Genomic DNA, 18,634 nt, shown 5'->3' with positions numbered 1-18,634 from the left:
CTAGCCCCCCACTTCCTTCAGAGTCCTCTGGCCACTAGCCCCCCATCTCCTTCAGAGGCCTCTGGCCACTAGCCCCCCACTTCCTTCAGAGTCCTCTAGCCACTAGCCCCCGCCACTTCCTTCAGAGTCCTCTGGCCATTTGCCCCACCATCTCCTTCAGAGTCCTCTGGCCACAAGCCCCCCACACTTCCTTCAGAGTCCTCAGGCCATTAGCCCCCCCCACTTCCTTCAGTGTCCTCTGGCCACTAGCCCCCCCTTACCTTCTTCAGAGTCCGGGTCTGTTTCTCCAGCTCCGAGGCCCGTAGGTCAGTGTCCTCCTGTGTTCTCTGGAGGCTCTGGATCCTCTCAGTCAGGGAATGGTTCTGTCTCTTACTGTTAGACAGCGTCTCACGCAGCTTATCAACACGCTCCTATAGGAACACACACACACACCAATCCACACCCATCCACACACACACCCATCCACACACACACCCATCCACACACACACCCATCCACACACACCCATCCACACACACACCCATCCACACACACCCATCCACACACACACCCATCCACACACACACCCATCCACACACACAGACACACAGACACACACACACACACTATTAGACAGGGCCTCATGCAGTATATCCAGCCAGTTAAACTACATTCCAGAGACGTTCCAAAAGTCCAGGATTCCTAGTGCCACTAACTCCTTCCTAGTGTTGCTAACTCCTTCATAGTGTTGCTAACTCCTTCATAGTGATGCTAACTCCTTCCTAGTGCCCTAACTCCTTCCTAGTGTTGCTAACTCCTTCATAGTGATGCTAACTCCTTCCTAGTGCCGCTAACTCCTTCCTAGTGCCACTCACTCCTTCCTAGTGTTGCTAACTCCTTCATAGTGATGCTAACTCCTTCCTAGTGCCGCTAACTCCTTCCTAGTGCCACTCACTCCTTCCTAGTGCCGCTAACTCCTTCCTAGTGTTGCTAACTCCTTCCTAGTGCTGCTAACTCCTTCCTAGTGTTGTTAACTCCTTCCTAGTGCTGCTAACTCCTTCCTAGTGTTGCTAACTCCTTCCTAGTGCCGCTAACTCCTTCCTAGTGCCACTCACTCCTTCCTAGTGCTGCTAACTCCTTCCTCGTGCCGCTAACTCCTTCCTAGTGCTGCTAACTCCTTCCTAGTGTTGCTAACTCCTTCCTAGTGCCGCTAACTCCTTCCTAGTGCCGCTAACTCCTTCCTAGTGTTGCTAACTCCTTCCTAGTGTTGCTAACTCCTTCCTAGTGTTGCTAACTCCTTCCTAGTGCTGCTAACTCCTTCCTAGTGTTGCTAACTCCTTCCTAGTGCTGCTAACTCCTTCCTAGTGCTGCTAACTCCTTCCTAGTGATGCTAACTCCTTCCTAGTGTTGCTAACTCCTTCCTAGTGCCGCTAACTCCTTCCTAGTGCTGCTAACTCCTTCCTAGTGCCGCTAACTCCTTCCTAGTGCCACTAACTCCTTCCTAGTGTTGCTAACTCCTTCCTAGTGCCGCTAACTCCTTCCTAGTGCCGCTAACTCCTTCCTAGTGTTGCTAACTCCTTCCTAGTGTTGCTAACTCCTTCCTAGTGTTGCTAACTCCTTCCTAGTGCTGTTAACTCCTTCCTAGTGCTGCTAACTCCTTCCTAGTGTTGCTAACTCCTTCCTAGTGCCGCTAACTCCTTCCTAGTGCCGCTAACTCCTTCATAGTGCCGCTAACTCCTTCCTAGTGTCGCTAACTCCTTCCTAGTGCTGCTAACTCCTTCCTAGTGTTGCTAACTCCTTCCTAGTGCTGTTAACTCCTTCCTAGTGCTGCTAACTCCTTCCTAGTGTTGCTAACTCCTTCCTAGTGCTGCTAACTCCTTCCTAGTGCTGCTAACTCCTTCCTAGTGCTGCTAACTCCTTCCTAGTGCTGTTAACTCCTTCCTAGTGCTGCTAACTCCTTCCTAGTGCTGCTAACTCCTTCCTAGTGCTGTTAACTCCTTCCTAGTGCTGCTAACTCCTTCCTAGTGCTGTTAACTCCTTCCTAGTGCTGCTAACCCCTTCCTAGTGCTGCTAACTCCTTCCTAGTGTTGCTAACTCCTTCCTAGTGCTGTTAACTTCTTCCTAGTGATGCTAACTCCTTCCTAGTGATGCTACCTCCTTCCTAGTGCCGCTAACTCCTTGCAAATCCCAGAAATCCCGAGAACCAGGGAATTTGTGGAAAGTTTAGGTAATTCAGTTCAATAAAGGTAAATAAATTTGTGCAACCCGATTAATTTATTTTATCTTTATTAAACTAGGCAAGTCAGTTAAGAACAAATTCTTATTTACAATGACGGCCTAGGAACAGTGGGTTAACTAATATATATGCCATTTAGCAGACGCTTTTATCCAAAGCGACTTACAGTCATGTGTGCATACATTCTACGTATGGGTGGTCCCGGGAATCGAACCCACTACCCTGGCGTTACAAGCGCCATGCTCTACCAACTGAGCTACAGAAGGACCAACTGCCTTGTTCAGGGGCAGAACGACAGATTCGTACCTTGTCAGCTCGGGGGTTTGAACTTGCAATCTTCCGGTTACTAGTCCAACACTCTAACCACTAGGCTACCCTGCCGCCTCTACACTCTAACCACTAGGCTACCCTGCCGCCTCTACACTCTAACCACTAGGCTACCCTGCCGCCTCTACACTCTAACCACTAGGCTACCCTGCCGCCTCTACACTCTAACCACTAGGCTACCCTGCCGCCTCTACACTCTAACCACTAGGCTACCCTGCCGCCTCTACACTCTAACCACTAGGCTACCCTGCCGCCTCTACACTCTAACCACTAGGCTACCCTGCCGCCTCTACACTCTAACCACTAGGCTACCCTGCCGCCTCTACACTCTAACCACTAGGCTACCCTGCCGCCTCTATACTCTAACCACTAGGCTACCCTGCCGCCTCTACACTCTAACCACTAGGCTACCCTGCCGCCTCTACACTCTGACCACTAGACTACCCTGCCGCCTCTACACTCTAACCACTAGGCTACCCTGCCGCCTCTACACTCTAACCACTAGGCTACCCTGCCGCCTCTACACTCTAACCACTAGGCTACCCTGCCACCTCTACACTCTAACCACTAGGCTACCCTGCCTCCTCTACACTCTAACCACTAGGCTACCCTGCCGCCTCTACACTCTAACCACTAGGCTACCCTGCCGCCTCTACACTCTAACCACTAGGCTACCCTGCCGCCTCTACACTCTAACCACTAGGCTACCCTGCCGCCTCTATACTCTAACCACTAGGCTACCCTGCCGCCTCTACACTCTAACCACTAGGCTACCCTGCCGCCTCTACACTCTGACCACTAGACTACCCTGCCGCCTCTACACTCTAACCACTAGGCTACCCTGCCGCCTCTACACTCTAACCACTAGGCTAACCTGCCGCCTCTACACTCTAACCACTAGGCTACCCTGCCACCTCTACACTCTAACCACTAGGCTACCCTGCCTCCTCTACACTCTAACCACTAGGCTACCCTGCCGCCTCTACACTCTAACCACTAGGCTACCCTGCCGCCTCTACACTCTAACCAGAAGCAACCCTGCCACCTCTACACTCTAACCACTAGGCTACCTGCCTCCTCTACACTCTAACCACTAGGCTACCCTGCCGCCTCTACACTCTAACCACTAGGCTACCCTGCCGCCTCTACACTCTAACCACTAGGCTAACCTGCCGCCTCTACACTCTAACCACTAGGCTACCCTGCCGCCTCTACACTCTAACCACTAGGCTACCCTGCCTCCTCTACACTCTAACCACTAGGCTACCCTGCCGCCTCTACACTCTAACCACTAGGCTACCCTGCCGCCTCTACACTCTAACCAGAAGCAACCCTGCCGCCTCTACACTCTAACCACTAGGCTACCTGCCTCCTCTACACTCTAACCACTAGGCTACCCTGCCGCCTCTACACTCTAACCACTAGGCTACCCTGCCGCCTCTACACTCTAACCACTAGGCTACCCTGCCTCCTCTACACTCTAACCACTAGGCTACCCTGCCGCCTCTACACTTCAAACATCAGCTATCCGAGCAGCTAACCGATCGCTGCAGCTGTACATAGTCTATAGGTAAATAGCTCACCCTTTTTCACCTACCTCATTCCCATACTGTTTTTATACTGTTTTTATTTATTTACCTTTCTGCTCTTTTGCACACCAATATCTCTACCTGTACATGCCCATCTGATCATTTATCACTCCAGTGTTAATCTGCAAAATTGTATTATTCGCCTACCTCCTCATGCCTTTTGCACACATTGTATATAGACTGCCCATTTTTTTCTACTGTGTTATTGACTTGCTAATTGTTTACTCCATGTGTAACTCTGTGTTGTCTGTTCACACTGCTATGCTTTATCTTGGCCAGGTCGCAGTTGCAAATGAGAACTTGTTCTCAACTAGCCTACCTGGTTAAATAAAGGTGAAATAAAAAAAATTAAAAAGAAACACTCACCACTAGGATACCCTGCCGCCTCTACACTCTAACCACTAGGCTACCCTGCCTCCTCTACACTCTAACCACTAGGCTACCCTGCCTCCTCTACACTCTAACCAGAAGCAACCCTGCCGCCTCTACACTCTAACCACTAGGCTACCCTGCCTCCTCTACACTCTAACCACTAGGCTACCCTGCCGCCTCTACACTCTAACCAGAAGCAACCCTGCCGCCTCTACACTCTAACCACTAGGCTACCCTGCCTCCTCTACACTCTAACCACTAGGCTACCCTGCCTCCTCTACACTCTAACCACTAGGCTACCCTGCCGCCTCTACACTCTAACCAGAAGCAACCCTGCCGCCTCTACACTCTAACCACTAGGCTACCCTGCCGCCTCTACACTCTAACCACTAGGCTACCCTGCCTCCTCTACACTCTAACCACTAGGCTACCCTGCCTCCTCTACACTCTAACCACTAGGCTACCCTGCCGCCTCTACACTCTAACCACTAGGCTACCCTGCCTCCTCTACACTCTAACCACTAGGCTACCCTCCCTCCTCTACACTCTAACCACTAGGCTACCCTGCCGCCTCTACACTCTAACCACTAGGCTACCCTGCCGCCTCTACACTCTAACCACTAGGCTACGCTGCCTCCTCTACACTCTAACCACTAGGCTACCCTGCCACCTCTACACTCTAACCACTAGGCTACCCTGCCGCCTCTACACTCTAACCACTAGGCTACCCTGCCTCCTCTACACTCTAACCACTAGGCTACCCTGCCGCCTCTACACTCTAACCACTAGGCTACCCTGCCGCCTCTACACTCTAACCACTAGGCTACCCTGCCGCCTCTACACTCTAACCACTAGGCTACCCTGATGATCCCGTCTGTAGCAGCAGCATGCATGTGGATGAGAACGTCTCAATCCAATCACTTGTTCATGATACACAGTACCAATCCAAAAGCTTGGACACACCTACTTATTCAAGGGGCATTTCTTTATTTAAAAAAATATATATATTTTCTACATTGTAGCATAATAGTGAAGACATCAAAACTATGAAATAACACACATGGAATCACGTAGTAACCAAAACAGTGTTAAACAAATCAAAATATAGTTTTAGATTTTTTTTTTATAAAGTAGCCGCCCTTTGCCTTGATGACAGCTTTTAGTTGTGCCTAAGAACAGCCCTTAGCCGTGGTATATTTGGCCCGGACCGTATTGCTTAAATATATACAGTATATACTCATTTCCTTTGCCTAAAACGCCTCTATTTAATTTATGGAGTCTTGTCCTTGGGTTGTTCTTGTCTAATAATGTTCTGTATTATGTTTCCTGTTTTGTGTGGAGCCCCAGGAAGAGTAGCTGCTGATTTTGCAATATCTACTGTGGATCCTAATAAAATACCAAATACCAAATACTATAATATTTAAAAAATAAAAAAATAAAAAAACTAAGTTTTAAGAAAGAATAGGCATTGGTCTGAAGCTGAAAAAGAAAAATAAAATAAATTCACATTAGCACTTAGTGAAGCTGCAGCTGGCCCAGAACTAGCTAGATGACTACAGGGGAGACTACACAATGTAACTAGCTAGATGACTACAGGGGAGACTACACAATGTAACTAGCTAGATGACTACACAATGTAACTGGCTAGATGACTACAGGGGAGATTACACAATATAACTAGCTAGATGACTACAGGGGAGACTACACAATGTAACTAGCTAGATGACTACAGGGGAGACTACACAATGTAACTAGCTAGATGACTACAGGGGAGACTACACAATGTAACTAGCTAGATGACTACAGGGGAGACTACACAATATAACTAGCTAGATGACTACAGGGGAGATTACACAATGTAACTAGCTAGATGACTACAGGGGAGATTACACAATATAACTAGCTAGATGACTACAGGGGAGACTACACAATGTAACTAGCTAGATGACTACAGGGGAGACTACACAATGTAACTAGCTAGATGACTACAAGGGAGACTACACAATGTAACTGGCTAGATGACTACAGGGGAGATTACACAATATAACTAGCTAGATGACTACAGGGGAGACTACACAATGTAACTAGCTAGATGACTACAGGGGAGACTACACAATGTAACTAGCTAGATGACTACATGGGAGATTACACAATGTAACTAGCTAGATGACTACAGGGGAGATTACACAATGTAACTAGCTAGATGACTACAGGGGAGACTACACAATGTAACTGGCTGGATGACTACGGAGAAGATTACACAATGTAACTAGCTAGATGACTACAGGGAAGACTACACAATGTATGTAACTCGCTAGATGACTACAGGGGAGACGACACAATGTAACTAGCTAGATGACTACAGGGGAGATTACACAATGTAACTAGCTCGATGACTACAGGGGAGATTACACAATGTAACTAGCTAGATGACTACAGGGGAGACTACACACACAATGTATGTAACTCGCTAGATGACTACAGGGGAGACTACACAATGTAACTAGCTAGATGACTACAGGGGAGATTACACAATGTAACTAGCTAGATGACTACAGGGGAGATTACACAATGTAACTAGCTAGATGACTACAGGGGAGACTACACAATGTAACTAGCTAGATGACTACAGGGGAGACGACACAATGTAACTAGCTAGATGACTACAGGGGAGATTACACAATATAACTAGCTAGATGACTACAGGGGAGACTACACAATGTAACTAGCTAGATGACTACAGGGGAGACTACACAATATAACTAGCTAGATGATTACAGGGGAGATTACACAATGTAACTGGCTAGATGACTACAGGGAGCGCAAAATATGGATGAGCTGTTCTCAATGGAAGGGTTCTGGAATATTCTCTCTTGTCAAGACGAGGTGTGACCGTGAGTACACCGTAGTCATCCACCTCGGTGGAAAGGACTTGGAACACACGAAAGGGGACAGACAGCCCTTTGTGCATCAGAAGAGAGCTGATTTGGAAGCAGTCATCCGAATGTTTCCCGGGGCAACGGTGATCTGCTCTGACATCACACAGTGGGAGGAGTTGGATTCTTTCAGTGGGAGGAGGACATCAAAAAACACTTCAGAGATGGCCTAGTGGGAGGAGGACATCAACAAGCCCATGGAGATGGCCTAGTGGGAGGAGGACATCAACAAGCCCATGGAGATGGCCTAGTGGGAGGAGGACATCAACAAGCCCATAGAGATGGCCCAGTGGGAGGAGGACATCAACAAGCCCATAGAGATGGCCCAGTGGGAGGAGGACATCAACAAGCACTTAAGAGATGGCCCAGGGGGGGAGGACATCAACAAGCCCATAGAGATGGCCCAGTGGGAGGAGGACATCAACAAGCACTTAAGAGATGGCCCAGTGGGAGGAGGACATCAACAAGCACTTAAGAGATGGCCCAGTGGGAGGAGGACATCAACAAGCACTTAAGAGATGGCCCAGGGGGGGAGGACATCAACAAGCCCATAGAGATGGCCCAGTGGGAGGAGGACATCAACAAGCCCATAGAGATGGTTCAGAGGGAGGAGGACATCAACAAGCACTTAAGAGATGGCCCAGTGGGAGGAGGACATCAACAAGCACTTAAGAGATGGCCCAGCACTCTGTCATCCAGCTGTTGTTTCCATATCAGGCTCATGCTACAATCCGCCAGTCTGCTATAAATCACTGTGTCAAAGCTTGAGGATGAGTTGTTTGAATCAGCTGTGTAGCGTTTCCTTTTCTTTTCACCGCATGCTGCTGCAGACGGCAACCTGGTCTCATAGCAACCTGGTCTCATAGCAACCTGGTCTCATAGCATTTTGTACTTTTCTGTACATAGATCAAAAACACTCAATTTAGTATGATATGTTATGTTTCGTATGGCATGTATTAATTTCTACATGTCAATCACCCAGTTTGCATGATATGTTACGAATTGCAATTAGTAAACGATGTTATGAATTTGCATTAACGTACGATATATTACGAAATCCAATTTTTTTGCAACTAACATTAGCTAGATTTCTAACGCTAATGTCAGCTAGGTAGCTAACGTTAGCTAGGCTAGGGGTTAGGGTTGGGAGTGAGGTTAAAGGGTTAAGTTTAGGAGTTATGTTAAGGTTAGGGCTAGGGGAATGGTTAGCTAACATGCTAAGTCATTAAAAAGTAGTAAGTAGTTGAAACGTTGGTAATGCTAAGTTGTCCATGATGAGATTCAAACACTCAACTTTTGGGTTGCGTTATACACCCGTTCTTCTACACTGAACAACCACCAACCCTCTCATTTTTGCCTTAAAATAAAATGTTCCTATTTCTGAAGTAAATCTCTATTTGTAATGTAAATTGCATGTTAAAGAAGGGTCCAGATTATTGTTTGTTGTTGATTAGGCTTGTTTTTGAGAAACTTACCCCAGCCATGATTCACCTCCTTATTGCTCGTTGTACAGTATCAGGGAACGCAAAAGACAAAATTAAGCTCTAAAAACACCTAAATATGTACTTTTAGAAACAGACACTCTCTCAGTATAGTGACGTAAGGTCAAGAACATTCGCTACTTTATTTGTGCTCATTTGTTAGTGCTCCAATTACACGTAAGTGTCTAGATCAGCAGTGTACACATGATGACTTCAGCTTTATGCCAAAAAAGACTTATCTTCGAAAATATAGCCTGCCAGCTTTGCTCGCATGCTGGTTAACTACCTAGCCAACGTTAGCTCTCATCTGACTGGTATAACATTACGTTAGCTAGCTAGCTATCTAACTACCCAAAACAAAACCGCATTCATTGGCTAGCTACATTTATTTGCCTGTTAGTTAGCTAGCTAACTTTAAGCCGACTGGTGTTAGCTAGCTACAGAGGCTAGCTGCTGGACTTTGTACAAGCACGCTAAAGTTAGCTATGTAACGTTAACTAGTTAGCTAGTTACCTAGCTAATCAAAAAGATCTATTTGCATTTAACGATTAACCTCAGCTTGAATAACAACATATAGCTAGCTATATACAGACACTTGTGTTTTGTTCCATACACTTCTTATGACTGGCAGCATGGTGCAACCAACCTATTGTTGGATTTCAGAGTTTCGGCAAAAAAAGCATTGTCAAAAATGCTACAAAATGGTAGCTCATCATTGGTTCTTAACGGACAGAAATTAGAATGTGAGAATGATAAATTATAAATGTAATAAAAACTACAAACTTAAGTCAATACTGTATATATATATATATTTTAAAGTCCAATGGTCACTTTATGGACGCTATAGTCTCTTTTTAATCCGATGTCTAGGATTTGAGCTAAATTGGCACTGAGAAATATGTTGCTAACAACCCTGCTAATTTTTCTTTTTAAAGAGGCAGAGACTTTTCAGTTTGAGGCTTTTTATTGGCTGACAGAAACCTGAGCAAAAAAAAAAGATTTATACAGAGAGTTGCAGTGTTTTTGTTTGCACAGCATACTTGAAGTAGCAGCCCTCAACCTCGGTCTTTAAGGCTCTCCCGAGGAACTCAGGGAAAATTAATGAGCTCATCGCACCATTTGGGGGTACCTAGTCCCAAATAGCACCATTATGCCCTACACCGTGCACTACTTTTTCACCAGAGCCCAATGGGGCTACATAGGACATAGGGTATCAATTGGGACGAAAACCCCTGATCCTTCAGGTCCTTAAGGGCAGCAAAGGTACATAAAATAAAAACTGAAAAAGGTTCCATACTGTAACTGAACTGTAAATCAAACAGCAGTAATGGAAGTTTTAAGATGATTTCATTTTATTTTCATGAAGTTTCAAATAGAAACGCCTCGCGTTAGGTTGGAAAACATATACGTAATGTGTATACACTGTGAGGGGTTTTTAAAACCCTTTCCAGGAATATTCATTTGGAGTTAAAAATCACTCTTTTAAAAGAGAACATCTCCACCATGCACAGACTATACCTGCAGGTGGGTGAGGTTTGGTGACAGACATTGCATCCCAAATGGCACTGAATATTTAGTGCACTACTATATATGGTCAATGCACAATATTGGACCTCAAAGCCAGTTGTGGGTTTTTCCCCCATTGTTTCCCTGTAATCAGGGACTGACTTAGACCTGTCATTCATTACCAGGGAGAACAGAATACCAGCAGGTTCCGGAACTCATACGGTAAGAGTTGAACAATGATATAGTAGGGTGTCCCTACCTGCATGAGCCTTCGGTCCTGGTCTGAGACGGTGAGAGCCAACTGCAGCTGGGTGGTCTGCTCCTGCATGGCTCCTACAGTGGCACTACTGTCATTGAGAGAGGTGGACAACCCCTGGAGCTGCTCTCTCAGCTGGCCCTCCTGGATAGAGTGAAGGGGGGATGGAGGGAGGGATACGTGGAGGGAGGTAGGGATGGTTGGAGGGAGGGATGGGTGGGTGGATGGAGAGAGGGAGGGAGGGATGAGTGGGCGGAGGGAGGGTGGGATGAGTGGGTGGAGGGAGGGCAGGATTGATGGGTGGATGGATGGATGGATGAAGGGAGGGGTTTATGGAGGGAGGGAGGGAGGGATGAGTGGAGGGAGAGATGGGTGGGTGGATGAGAGAGGGAGGGATGAGTGGGCGGAGGGAGGGTGGGATGAGTGGGTGGAGGGAGGGCAGGATTGATGGGTGTATGGATGGATGGATGGATGAAGGGAGGGCAGGGTGGGTGGGAGGAATGAGGGAGGGAGGAGGAGGAAGGAGGAGGAGGAGGGAGAGAGGGGTGTAGAGAGGGTGGGCAGGAGGGATTGGTGGGTGGGTGGATTAATTTACTAACGAACAAGGATAACACAATAAAGTAAATAGCTTATTTCCACAGTGGTGCTTTTCCTGCAGTCAAACGACCGAAGCGCCCTCTAGTGGTCTCATGGGTGGAATGTTATTACAATTTCTAATACATAATTCAATCCGGTGTTTCTATGTCAAAATATTTGGTTATATTTCAGTCTTCTGTGATACTGTCTTCTACACTATATCTGACATGGTACAGGTGTCTTCTTTTAGGTCCATAACTATGTGTGTGAGGTGGATACTTTGGTTTCAAAATAGATTTGTTTAAGGACTACCAAGAAACACTCTGTGTGACCCTGATTTAACCCACTGCAGTAAAATGTTATAATCCTCCTTAAAGGGGACATTAACAGAAGCAGAACATATGCCCAGTCCAGTACAGCCCAGTCCAGTACAGTACATACCTGAAGCTCAGCCCAGTTCAGTACAGTACATACCTGAAGCTCAGTCCAGTCCAGTACAGTACATACCTGGAGCTCAGCCCAGTCCAGTCCAATACAGTACATACCTGAAGCTCAGCCCAGTCCAGTCCAGTACAGTACATACCTGGAGCTCAGTCCAGTCCAGTACAGTACATACCTGGAGCTCAGTCAGTCCAGTCCAATACAGTACATACCTGGAGCTCAGCCCAGTCCAGTACAGTACATACCTGGAGCTCAGCCCAGTCCAGTCCAGTACAGTACATATCTGGAGCTCAGCCCAGTCCAGTCCAGTACAGTACATATCTGGAGCTCAGCCCAGTCCAGTACAGTACATACCTGGAGCTCAGCCCAGTCCAGTACAGTACATACCGGGAGCTCAGCCCAGTCCAGTCCAGTAGATACCTGGAGCTCAGCCCAGTCCAGTACAGTACATACCTGGAGCTCAGCCCAGTCCAGTACAGTACATACCTGGAGCTCAGCCCAGTCCAGTACAGTACATACCTGGAGCTCAGCCCAGTCCAGTCCAGTACAGTACATACCTGGAGCTCAGCCCAGTCCAGTACAGTACATACCTGGAGCTCAGCCCAGTCCAGTACAGTACATACCTGGAGCTCAGCCCAGTCCAGTACAGTACATACCTGGAGCTCAGCCCAGTCCAATACAGTACATACCTGGAGCTCAGCCCAGTCCAATACAGTACATACCTGGAGCTCAGTCCAGTCCTGTCCAGTACATACCTGGACCTCAGGCCAGTCCAGTACAGTACATACCTGGAGCTCAGCCCAGTCCAATACAGTACATACCTGGAGCTCAGTCCAGTCCTGTCCAGTACATACCTGGACCTCAGCCCAGTCCAGTACAGTACATACCTGGAGCTCAGCCCAGTCCAATACAGTACATACCTGGAGCTCAGCCCAGTCCAGTACAGTACATACCTGAAGCTCGGCCCAGTCCAGTCAAGTACAGTACATACCTGGAGCTCAGCCCAGTCCAGTACAGTACATACCTGGAGCTCAGCCCAGTCCAGTACAGTACACACCTGGAGCTCAGCTCAGCCCAGTCCAGTACAGTACATACCTGAAGCTCAGCCCAGTCCAGTCCAGTACATACCTGGAGCTCAGCCCAGTCCAGTCCAGTCCATACCTGAAGCTCAGCCCAGTCCAGTACAGTACATACCTGAAGCTCAGCCCAGGCCAGGGCCGAAGCCAGCCGCTCCTCGTTCACCCTCAGCCCAGCCGCCCGGTCCTCAGTCACCCCCAGCTCTCTCCTCAGCTCTGCAAGCCTTTTCATTGGATTTATTTGACAATTTAAAAAAAAATAACAATTCAACAACCCATTTGGATTCAATGCATTTAAAATGATTGAACATAACAACAACAAACAGTATTTAATGTAGATTTCCCCCTAAATACACAGACCCAAAAATAATATATTTTTCATTTGATGGCCATATAATTTTTTAAATATTTGACCTTTATTTAACTAGGCAAGTCAGTTAAGAACAAATTCTTAGTTTCAATGACGGCCTAGGAACAGGGGCAGAACGACAGATTTGTACCTTGTCAGCTCGGGGGTTTGAACTCGCAACCTTGCGGTTACTAGTCACACGCTCTAACCACTAGGCTAACCTGCCTCCCCAATTAGTAATAATAGTGGATCGTTTTAGAAAGTTCTGGAACTCAACTTTCTGGTAGAAATAGTTATACATTGCTGAGGTGTACTCACTTTTCAGGACATTCGTACAAATATTATGAAAATATTATGAAAATATGAAATATCATATATGATGTAGTTCCTATTTAACAAAAGTATGGGGAGAATAGGGCTTCAAAACAACTAAAAATGCTTTATAAATATAGTAACAATCAAAACAACTTATTATAATAATTTACCTTTCTTATACCTGTAAAATAAATATGAACAAACTTCGTGACAGTCTGATATTGACACCATTTCATATAACTGATGACAGAGACCTTTCTGCTAAATGTCCTCTGAGAGACGCAGAAACACCATTCAAATGTGTCCAGGACAAAGACAAAGACAAAGTGGTCTTGTTTCAAATCTCCATTTTTTTTCATTAAATGTACTTTTTGTTTTTCACGTTTGAGAGCTCTAAATCCATCCGAGAACATCACAGTGAGATGAAACTACTATTGTTGCATTTGACTCTCGTCGTTTCACAGGCACGAGGAAATCCTTCCATTGTCTGGAAAGGCCAGAAAATGTGACATGTTGCTTCCTATGCAAATTAACGATTTCCCGTGTCTGTGAATCTCACAGCTGTGCTTGCAATAGTGTATATGAATGTGGACAACCAGCGCTTTTAGGGAGTGTAATTGATGTTGCGCCGTTCACAGAGCGTGTTGTACACAGAAATATCAATCGGAACTGATTCATAACCGCTCAAAGTCCCCTGACGTTTTAACGGACTTAACGTTTAGGAGGATTTATTATTTCCATCGTCTTGTTTTGACTTCCCTGATAGCGATAACTATCACGTAACAATAATATAAACACTAGATTATAAACACAGGAAACCAATTACCTCTCCCCCAGGGCTGCCACCTCTCCTTCCAGTTCGGCTGCCCTCCGCTGCGCCCGTTCCAGCTCTCCTTCTAGGGTCCTCTGGGAGAGCTCCAGACGTGATGCCCGGCTTTCCGCTGTCTCCAGGGCCTCCTTCAGCCTCCGACGCTCCCCCTCACAGCGAGCCTCCCCGGCCCGGGAACGATCCAGCTTCTCCTGGAACTCAGTCAGTCAGTCAGCCAGCCAGCCAATCAGTCAGTCAGTCAGTCAGCCAGCCAGCCAATCAGTCAGTCAGTCAGTCAGCCAGCCAGCCGATCAGTCAGTCAGCCAGCCAGTCAGTCAGTCAGTTAACACTCAGTCAGTCAGTCAGTCAACACTCAGTCAGTCAGTCAGTCAGTCAGTCAGTCAGTCAGTCAACACTCAGTCAGTCACTCAGTCAGTCAGTCAACACTCACTCAGTCAGTCAACACTCAGTCAGTCAGTCAACACTCAGTCAGTCAGTCAACACTCAGGCAGTCAGTCAACACTCACTCAGTCAGTCAACACTCAGTCAGTCAGTCAACACTCAGTCAACACTCAGTCAATCAGTCAGTCAGTCAGTCAACACTCAGTCAACACTCAGTCAGTCAGTCAGTCAGTCAACACTCAGTCAACACTCAGTCAACACTCAGTCAGTCAGTCAGTCAGTCAGTCAACACTCAGTCAACACTCAGTCAATCAGTCAGTCAGTCAGTCAACACTCAGTCAACACTCAGTCAGTCAGTCAACACTCACTCAGTCAGTCAGTCAGTCAGTCAGTCAACACTCAGTCAACACTCAGTCAGTCAGTCAACACTCACTCAGTCAGTCAGTCAGTCAACACTCACTCAGTCAGTCAGTCAGTCAACACTCAGTCAATCAGTCAGTCAGTCACTCAGTCAGTCAGTCAACACTCAGTCAGTCAGTCAACACTCAGTCAGTCAGTCAGTCAGTCAGTCAGTCAGTCAGTCAGTCAGTCAACACTCAGTCAGTCAGTCAGTCAACACTCAGTCAGTCAGTCAGTCAACACTCAGTCAGTTTAGTCAGTCAACACTCAGTCAGTCAGTCAGTCAACACTCAGTCAGTCAGTCAGTCAGTCAACACTCAGTCAGTTTAGTCAGTCAACACTCAGTCAGTCAGTCAGTCAACACTCAGTCAGTTTAGTCAGTCAATAGTCAGTCAGTCCATCAGTCAGCCAATCAATCAATCAATGAACTGTAAGTTTTGTCACGTTGTGTCCCCAGACCTTCATCCCTGCTCAGTCGACCTGAAACAGCGTAAGGTTGGATGACTTTCAGTCAGGGCAGTTAACGGTACCTGCAGTGTCCTACTATTAGCTTCAGAGGTCTGCAGACTGGTCTTGAGTTGAACTAGTTCCTCAGCCAGGCTCTTCCTGTCCCTGTCCCCTCGCCGTGTCACTTCCTCCTGCAGGGAGAGGGAGGTCTGAGCCCCGTACAGCTGCTCCGACACCTCTCTCTTCCCTGGAAAACACAGACAGAGAGATATGAGCCCCGCACAGCCTCTCTGTTCCCTGGACAACACACAGACAGTGAGATCTGAGCCCCGCACAGCCTCTCCCTTCCCTGGACAACAGACAGACAGAGAGATCTGAGCCCCGCACAGCCTCTCCCTTCCCTGGACAACACACAGACAGAGAGATCTGAGCCCCGCACAGCCTCTCTCTTCCCTGGACAACACGCAGACATAGAGATCCGAGGCCCATACAGGATCTCTCTTCCCTGGCCAACAGACAGAGAGATTCGAGGCCCATACAGGCTCTCTCTTCCCTGGCCAACAGACAGAGAGATCCGAGGCCCATACAGGCTCTCCCTTCCCTGGCCAACAGACAGAGAGATTCGAGGCCCATACAGGGTCTCTCTTCCCTGGCCAACAGACAGAGAGATCCGAGGCCCATACAGGATCTCTCTTCCCTGGACAACAGACAGAGAGATCTGAGCCCTGTACAGCCTCTCCCTTCCCTGGCCAACAGACAGAGAGATCCGAGGCCCATACAGGATCTCTCTTCCCTGGCCAACAGACAGAGAGATTCGAGGCCCATACAGGGTCTCTCTTCCCTGGCCAACAGACATAGAGATTCGAGGCCCATACAGGCTCTCTCTTCCCTGGCCAACAGACAGAGAGATTCGAGGCCCATACAGGCTCTCTCTTCCCTGGCCAACAGACAGAGAGATTCGAGGCCCATACAGGCTCTCCCTTCCCTGGACAACAGACAGAGAGATCCGAGGCCCATACAGGCTCTCTCTTCCCTGGCCAACAGACAGAGAGTTTCGAGGCCCATACAGGCTCTCTCTTCCCTGGCCAACAGACAGAGAGATTCGAGGCCCATACAGGCTCTCCCTTCCCTGGACAACAGACAGAGACGACCCACTACACAAGACAATTAAAGTCTCCTTTTTTTACAATATCTGCGCATCTATTTTAGATACTCCCATGCCATTGGTTTGCTCATTGGATTTCAGTTTGTATTGAGTGCTATGTGTGGATGAAAATATACTTAAACTTGAACTGAAACACAGTACTATTCAGTCCTCAAAATGTGCACCGTATCAGGCTCTCTCACCCTCCTCCAGGCCCTTCAGGGCTTTGGTCAACTGTTGCAGCCTCGTGCCTGACTTGTCCTGGCTGGTCTGTAGCTCGGCCACCTGCCGGGCTAGACTGGTCACTTGGGCCTTAGCTTCATCCTGCAGGGGAGAGGAACCGACCGTCAGTCACTCATAACGCCACAATCACGACGTAGATTCAAAAGCAGCCGTCAACACTCAGTCAGTCAGTCAACACTCAGTCAGTCAACACTGAGTCAGTCAGTCAACACTCAGTCAGTCAGTCAGTCAGTCAACACTCAGTCAGTCAGTCAGTCAGTCAACACTCAGTCAGTCAGTCAGTCAGTCAACACTGAGTCAGTCAGTCAGTCAACACTCAGTCAGTCAGTCAGTCAACACTCAGTCAGTCAGTCAGTCAGTCAACACTCAGTCAGTCAGTCAGTCAGTCAACACTGAGTCAGTCAGTCAGTCAACACTCAGTCAGTCAGTCAGTCAACACTCAGTCAGTCAGTCAGTCAACACTCAGTCAGTCAGTCAGTCAACACTCAGTCAGTCAGTCAGTCAACACTCAGTCAGTCAGTCAGTCAACACTCAGTCAGTCTGTCAGTCAACACTCAGTCAGTCAGTCAGTCAGTCAGTCAGTCAGTCAACACTCAGTCAGTCAGTCAACACTCAGTCAGTCAGTCAGTCAACACTCAGTCAACACTCAGTCAGTCAGTCAGTAAGTCAGTCAGTCAACACTCAGTCAGTCAGTCAGTCAACACTCAGTTAGTCAGTCAGTCAGTCAGTCAACACTCAGTCAGTCAGTCAGTCAGTCAGTCAGTCAGTCAACACTCAGTCAGTCAGTCAGTCAACACTCAGTTAGTCAGTCAGTCAGTCAGTCAACACTCAGTCAACACTCAGTCACTCAGCCAGTCAGTCAGTCAGTCAGTCAACACTCAGTCAGTCAGTCAGTCAGTCAGTCAGTCAGTCAACACTCAGTCAACACTCAGTCAGTCAGTCAACAGTCAGTCAGTCAGTCAGCCAGTCAGTCAGTCAGTCAACACTCAGTCAAAACTCAGTTAGTCAGTCAGTCAGTCAACACTCAGTCAGTCAGTCAACACTCATTCAGTCAGTCAGTCAGTCAGCCAGTCAGTCAGTCAGTCAACACTCAGTCAAAACTCAGTTAGTCAGTCAGTCAGTCAGTCAGTCAGTCAGTCAGTCAGTCAACACTCAGTCAGTCAGTCAACACTCAGTCAGTCAGTCAGTCAACACTCAGTCAGTCAGTCAACACTCACTCAGTCAGTCAGTCAACACTCATTCAGTCAGTCAGTCAGTCAGTCAGTCAGTCAGTCAGTCAGTCAGTCAGTCAACACTCAGTCAGTCAGTCAGTCAGTCAGTCAGTCAACACTCATTCAGTCAGTCAGTCAGTCAGTCAATACTCAGTCAGTCAGTCAGTCAGACTGTTTTATGGGGAAACGATTGGGTCAAATTTGCATAATATGCAGGGATGGTTGATTTAGCTGTAAATAAATAAAAAATAAAATTGCGATTGCGGAATCGTGGAGGGACTGGACAATAATCCACCAGTACTGAGGACATCTTCTGTGTTTTAAAAGTACTGAGTGTTACAGTACCCTGTGTCTCTTAGTGTCTTTGAGTTCCTGGTGGAAGTCCCTGAGGGCTCTCTGCACCGCGTCCACATCCAGCTCCCCCTCATCACTACAGGATGGGAAGGACACAGGACCTCCCGGGGATGTGCTGGTTTCACCTATTACATTTAGAGATGCAAGCCAACTCACTGAGACACTGATTTATTTCATTTAAAAATAT

At 47.4% G+C, this 18,634-nt stretch overlaps 1 protein-coding gene across 2 annotated transcripts in view; it reads right to left on the bottom strand.

The window, feature by feature from the left end:
- The window catches only part of crocc2 (ciliary rootlet coiled-coil, rootletin family member 2), a 207,308-nt gene that overhangs the window by 16,318 nt on the left and 172,356 nt on the right, over nt 1-18,634 (bottom strand). For both annotated transcript variants that reach the window (XR_008075929.1, XM_052475603.1), the window contains exons 29-35: nt 18,439-18,572; nt 16,843-16,963; nt 15,579-15,742; nt 14,266-14,459; nt 12,894-12,999; nt 10,686-10,826; nt 261-410 (exon numbers count right to left, since the gene is read on the bottom strand). Coding sequence is in view for 1 of the 2 variants with exons in the window: in XM_052475603.1 (XP_052331563.1) it covers nt 261-410; nt 10,686-10,826; nt 12,894-12,999; nt 14,266-14,459; nt 15,579-15,742; nt 16,843-16,963; nt 18,439-18,572 (1,010 nt within the window). In the remaining variant the exon portion in view is untranslated. The remainder of the gene's footprint in view (nt 1-260; nt 411-10,685; nt 10,827-12,893; nt 13,000-14,265; nt 14,460-15,578; nt 15,743-16,842; nt 16,964-18,438; nt 18,573-18,634) is intronic.

This window comes from Oncorhynchus keta, chromosome 22 (assembly GCF_023373465.1).
Source record: "Oncorhynchus keta strain PuntledgeMale-10-30-2019 chromosome 22, Oket_V2, whole genome shotgun sequence".
Taxonomy (NCBI): Eukaryota; Metazoa; Chordata; class Actinopteri; order Salmoniformes; family Salmonidae; genus Oncorhynchus; species Oncorhynchus keta.
Note: the sequence above shows the minus strand (reverse complement) of the source record. Positions and strands in the feature narration are given on the sequence as shown.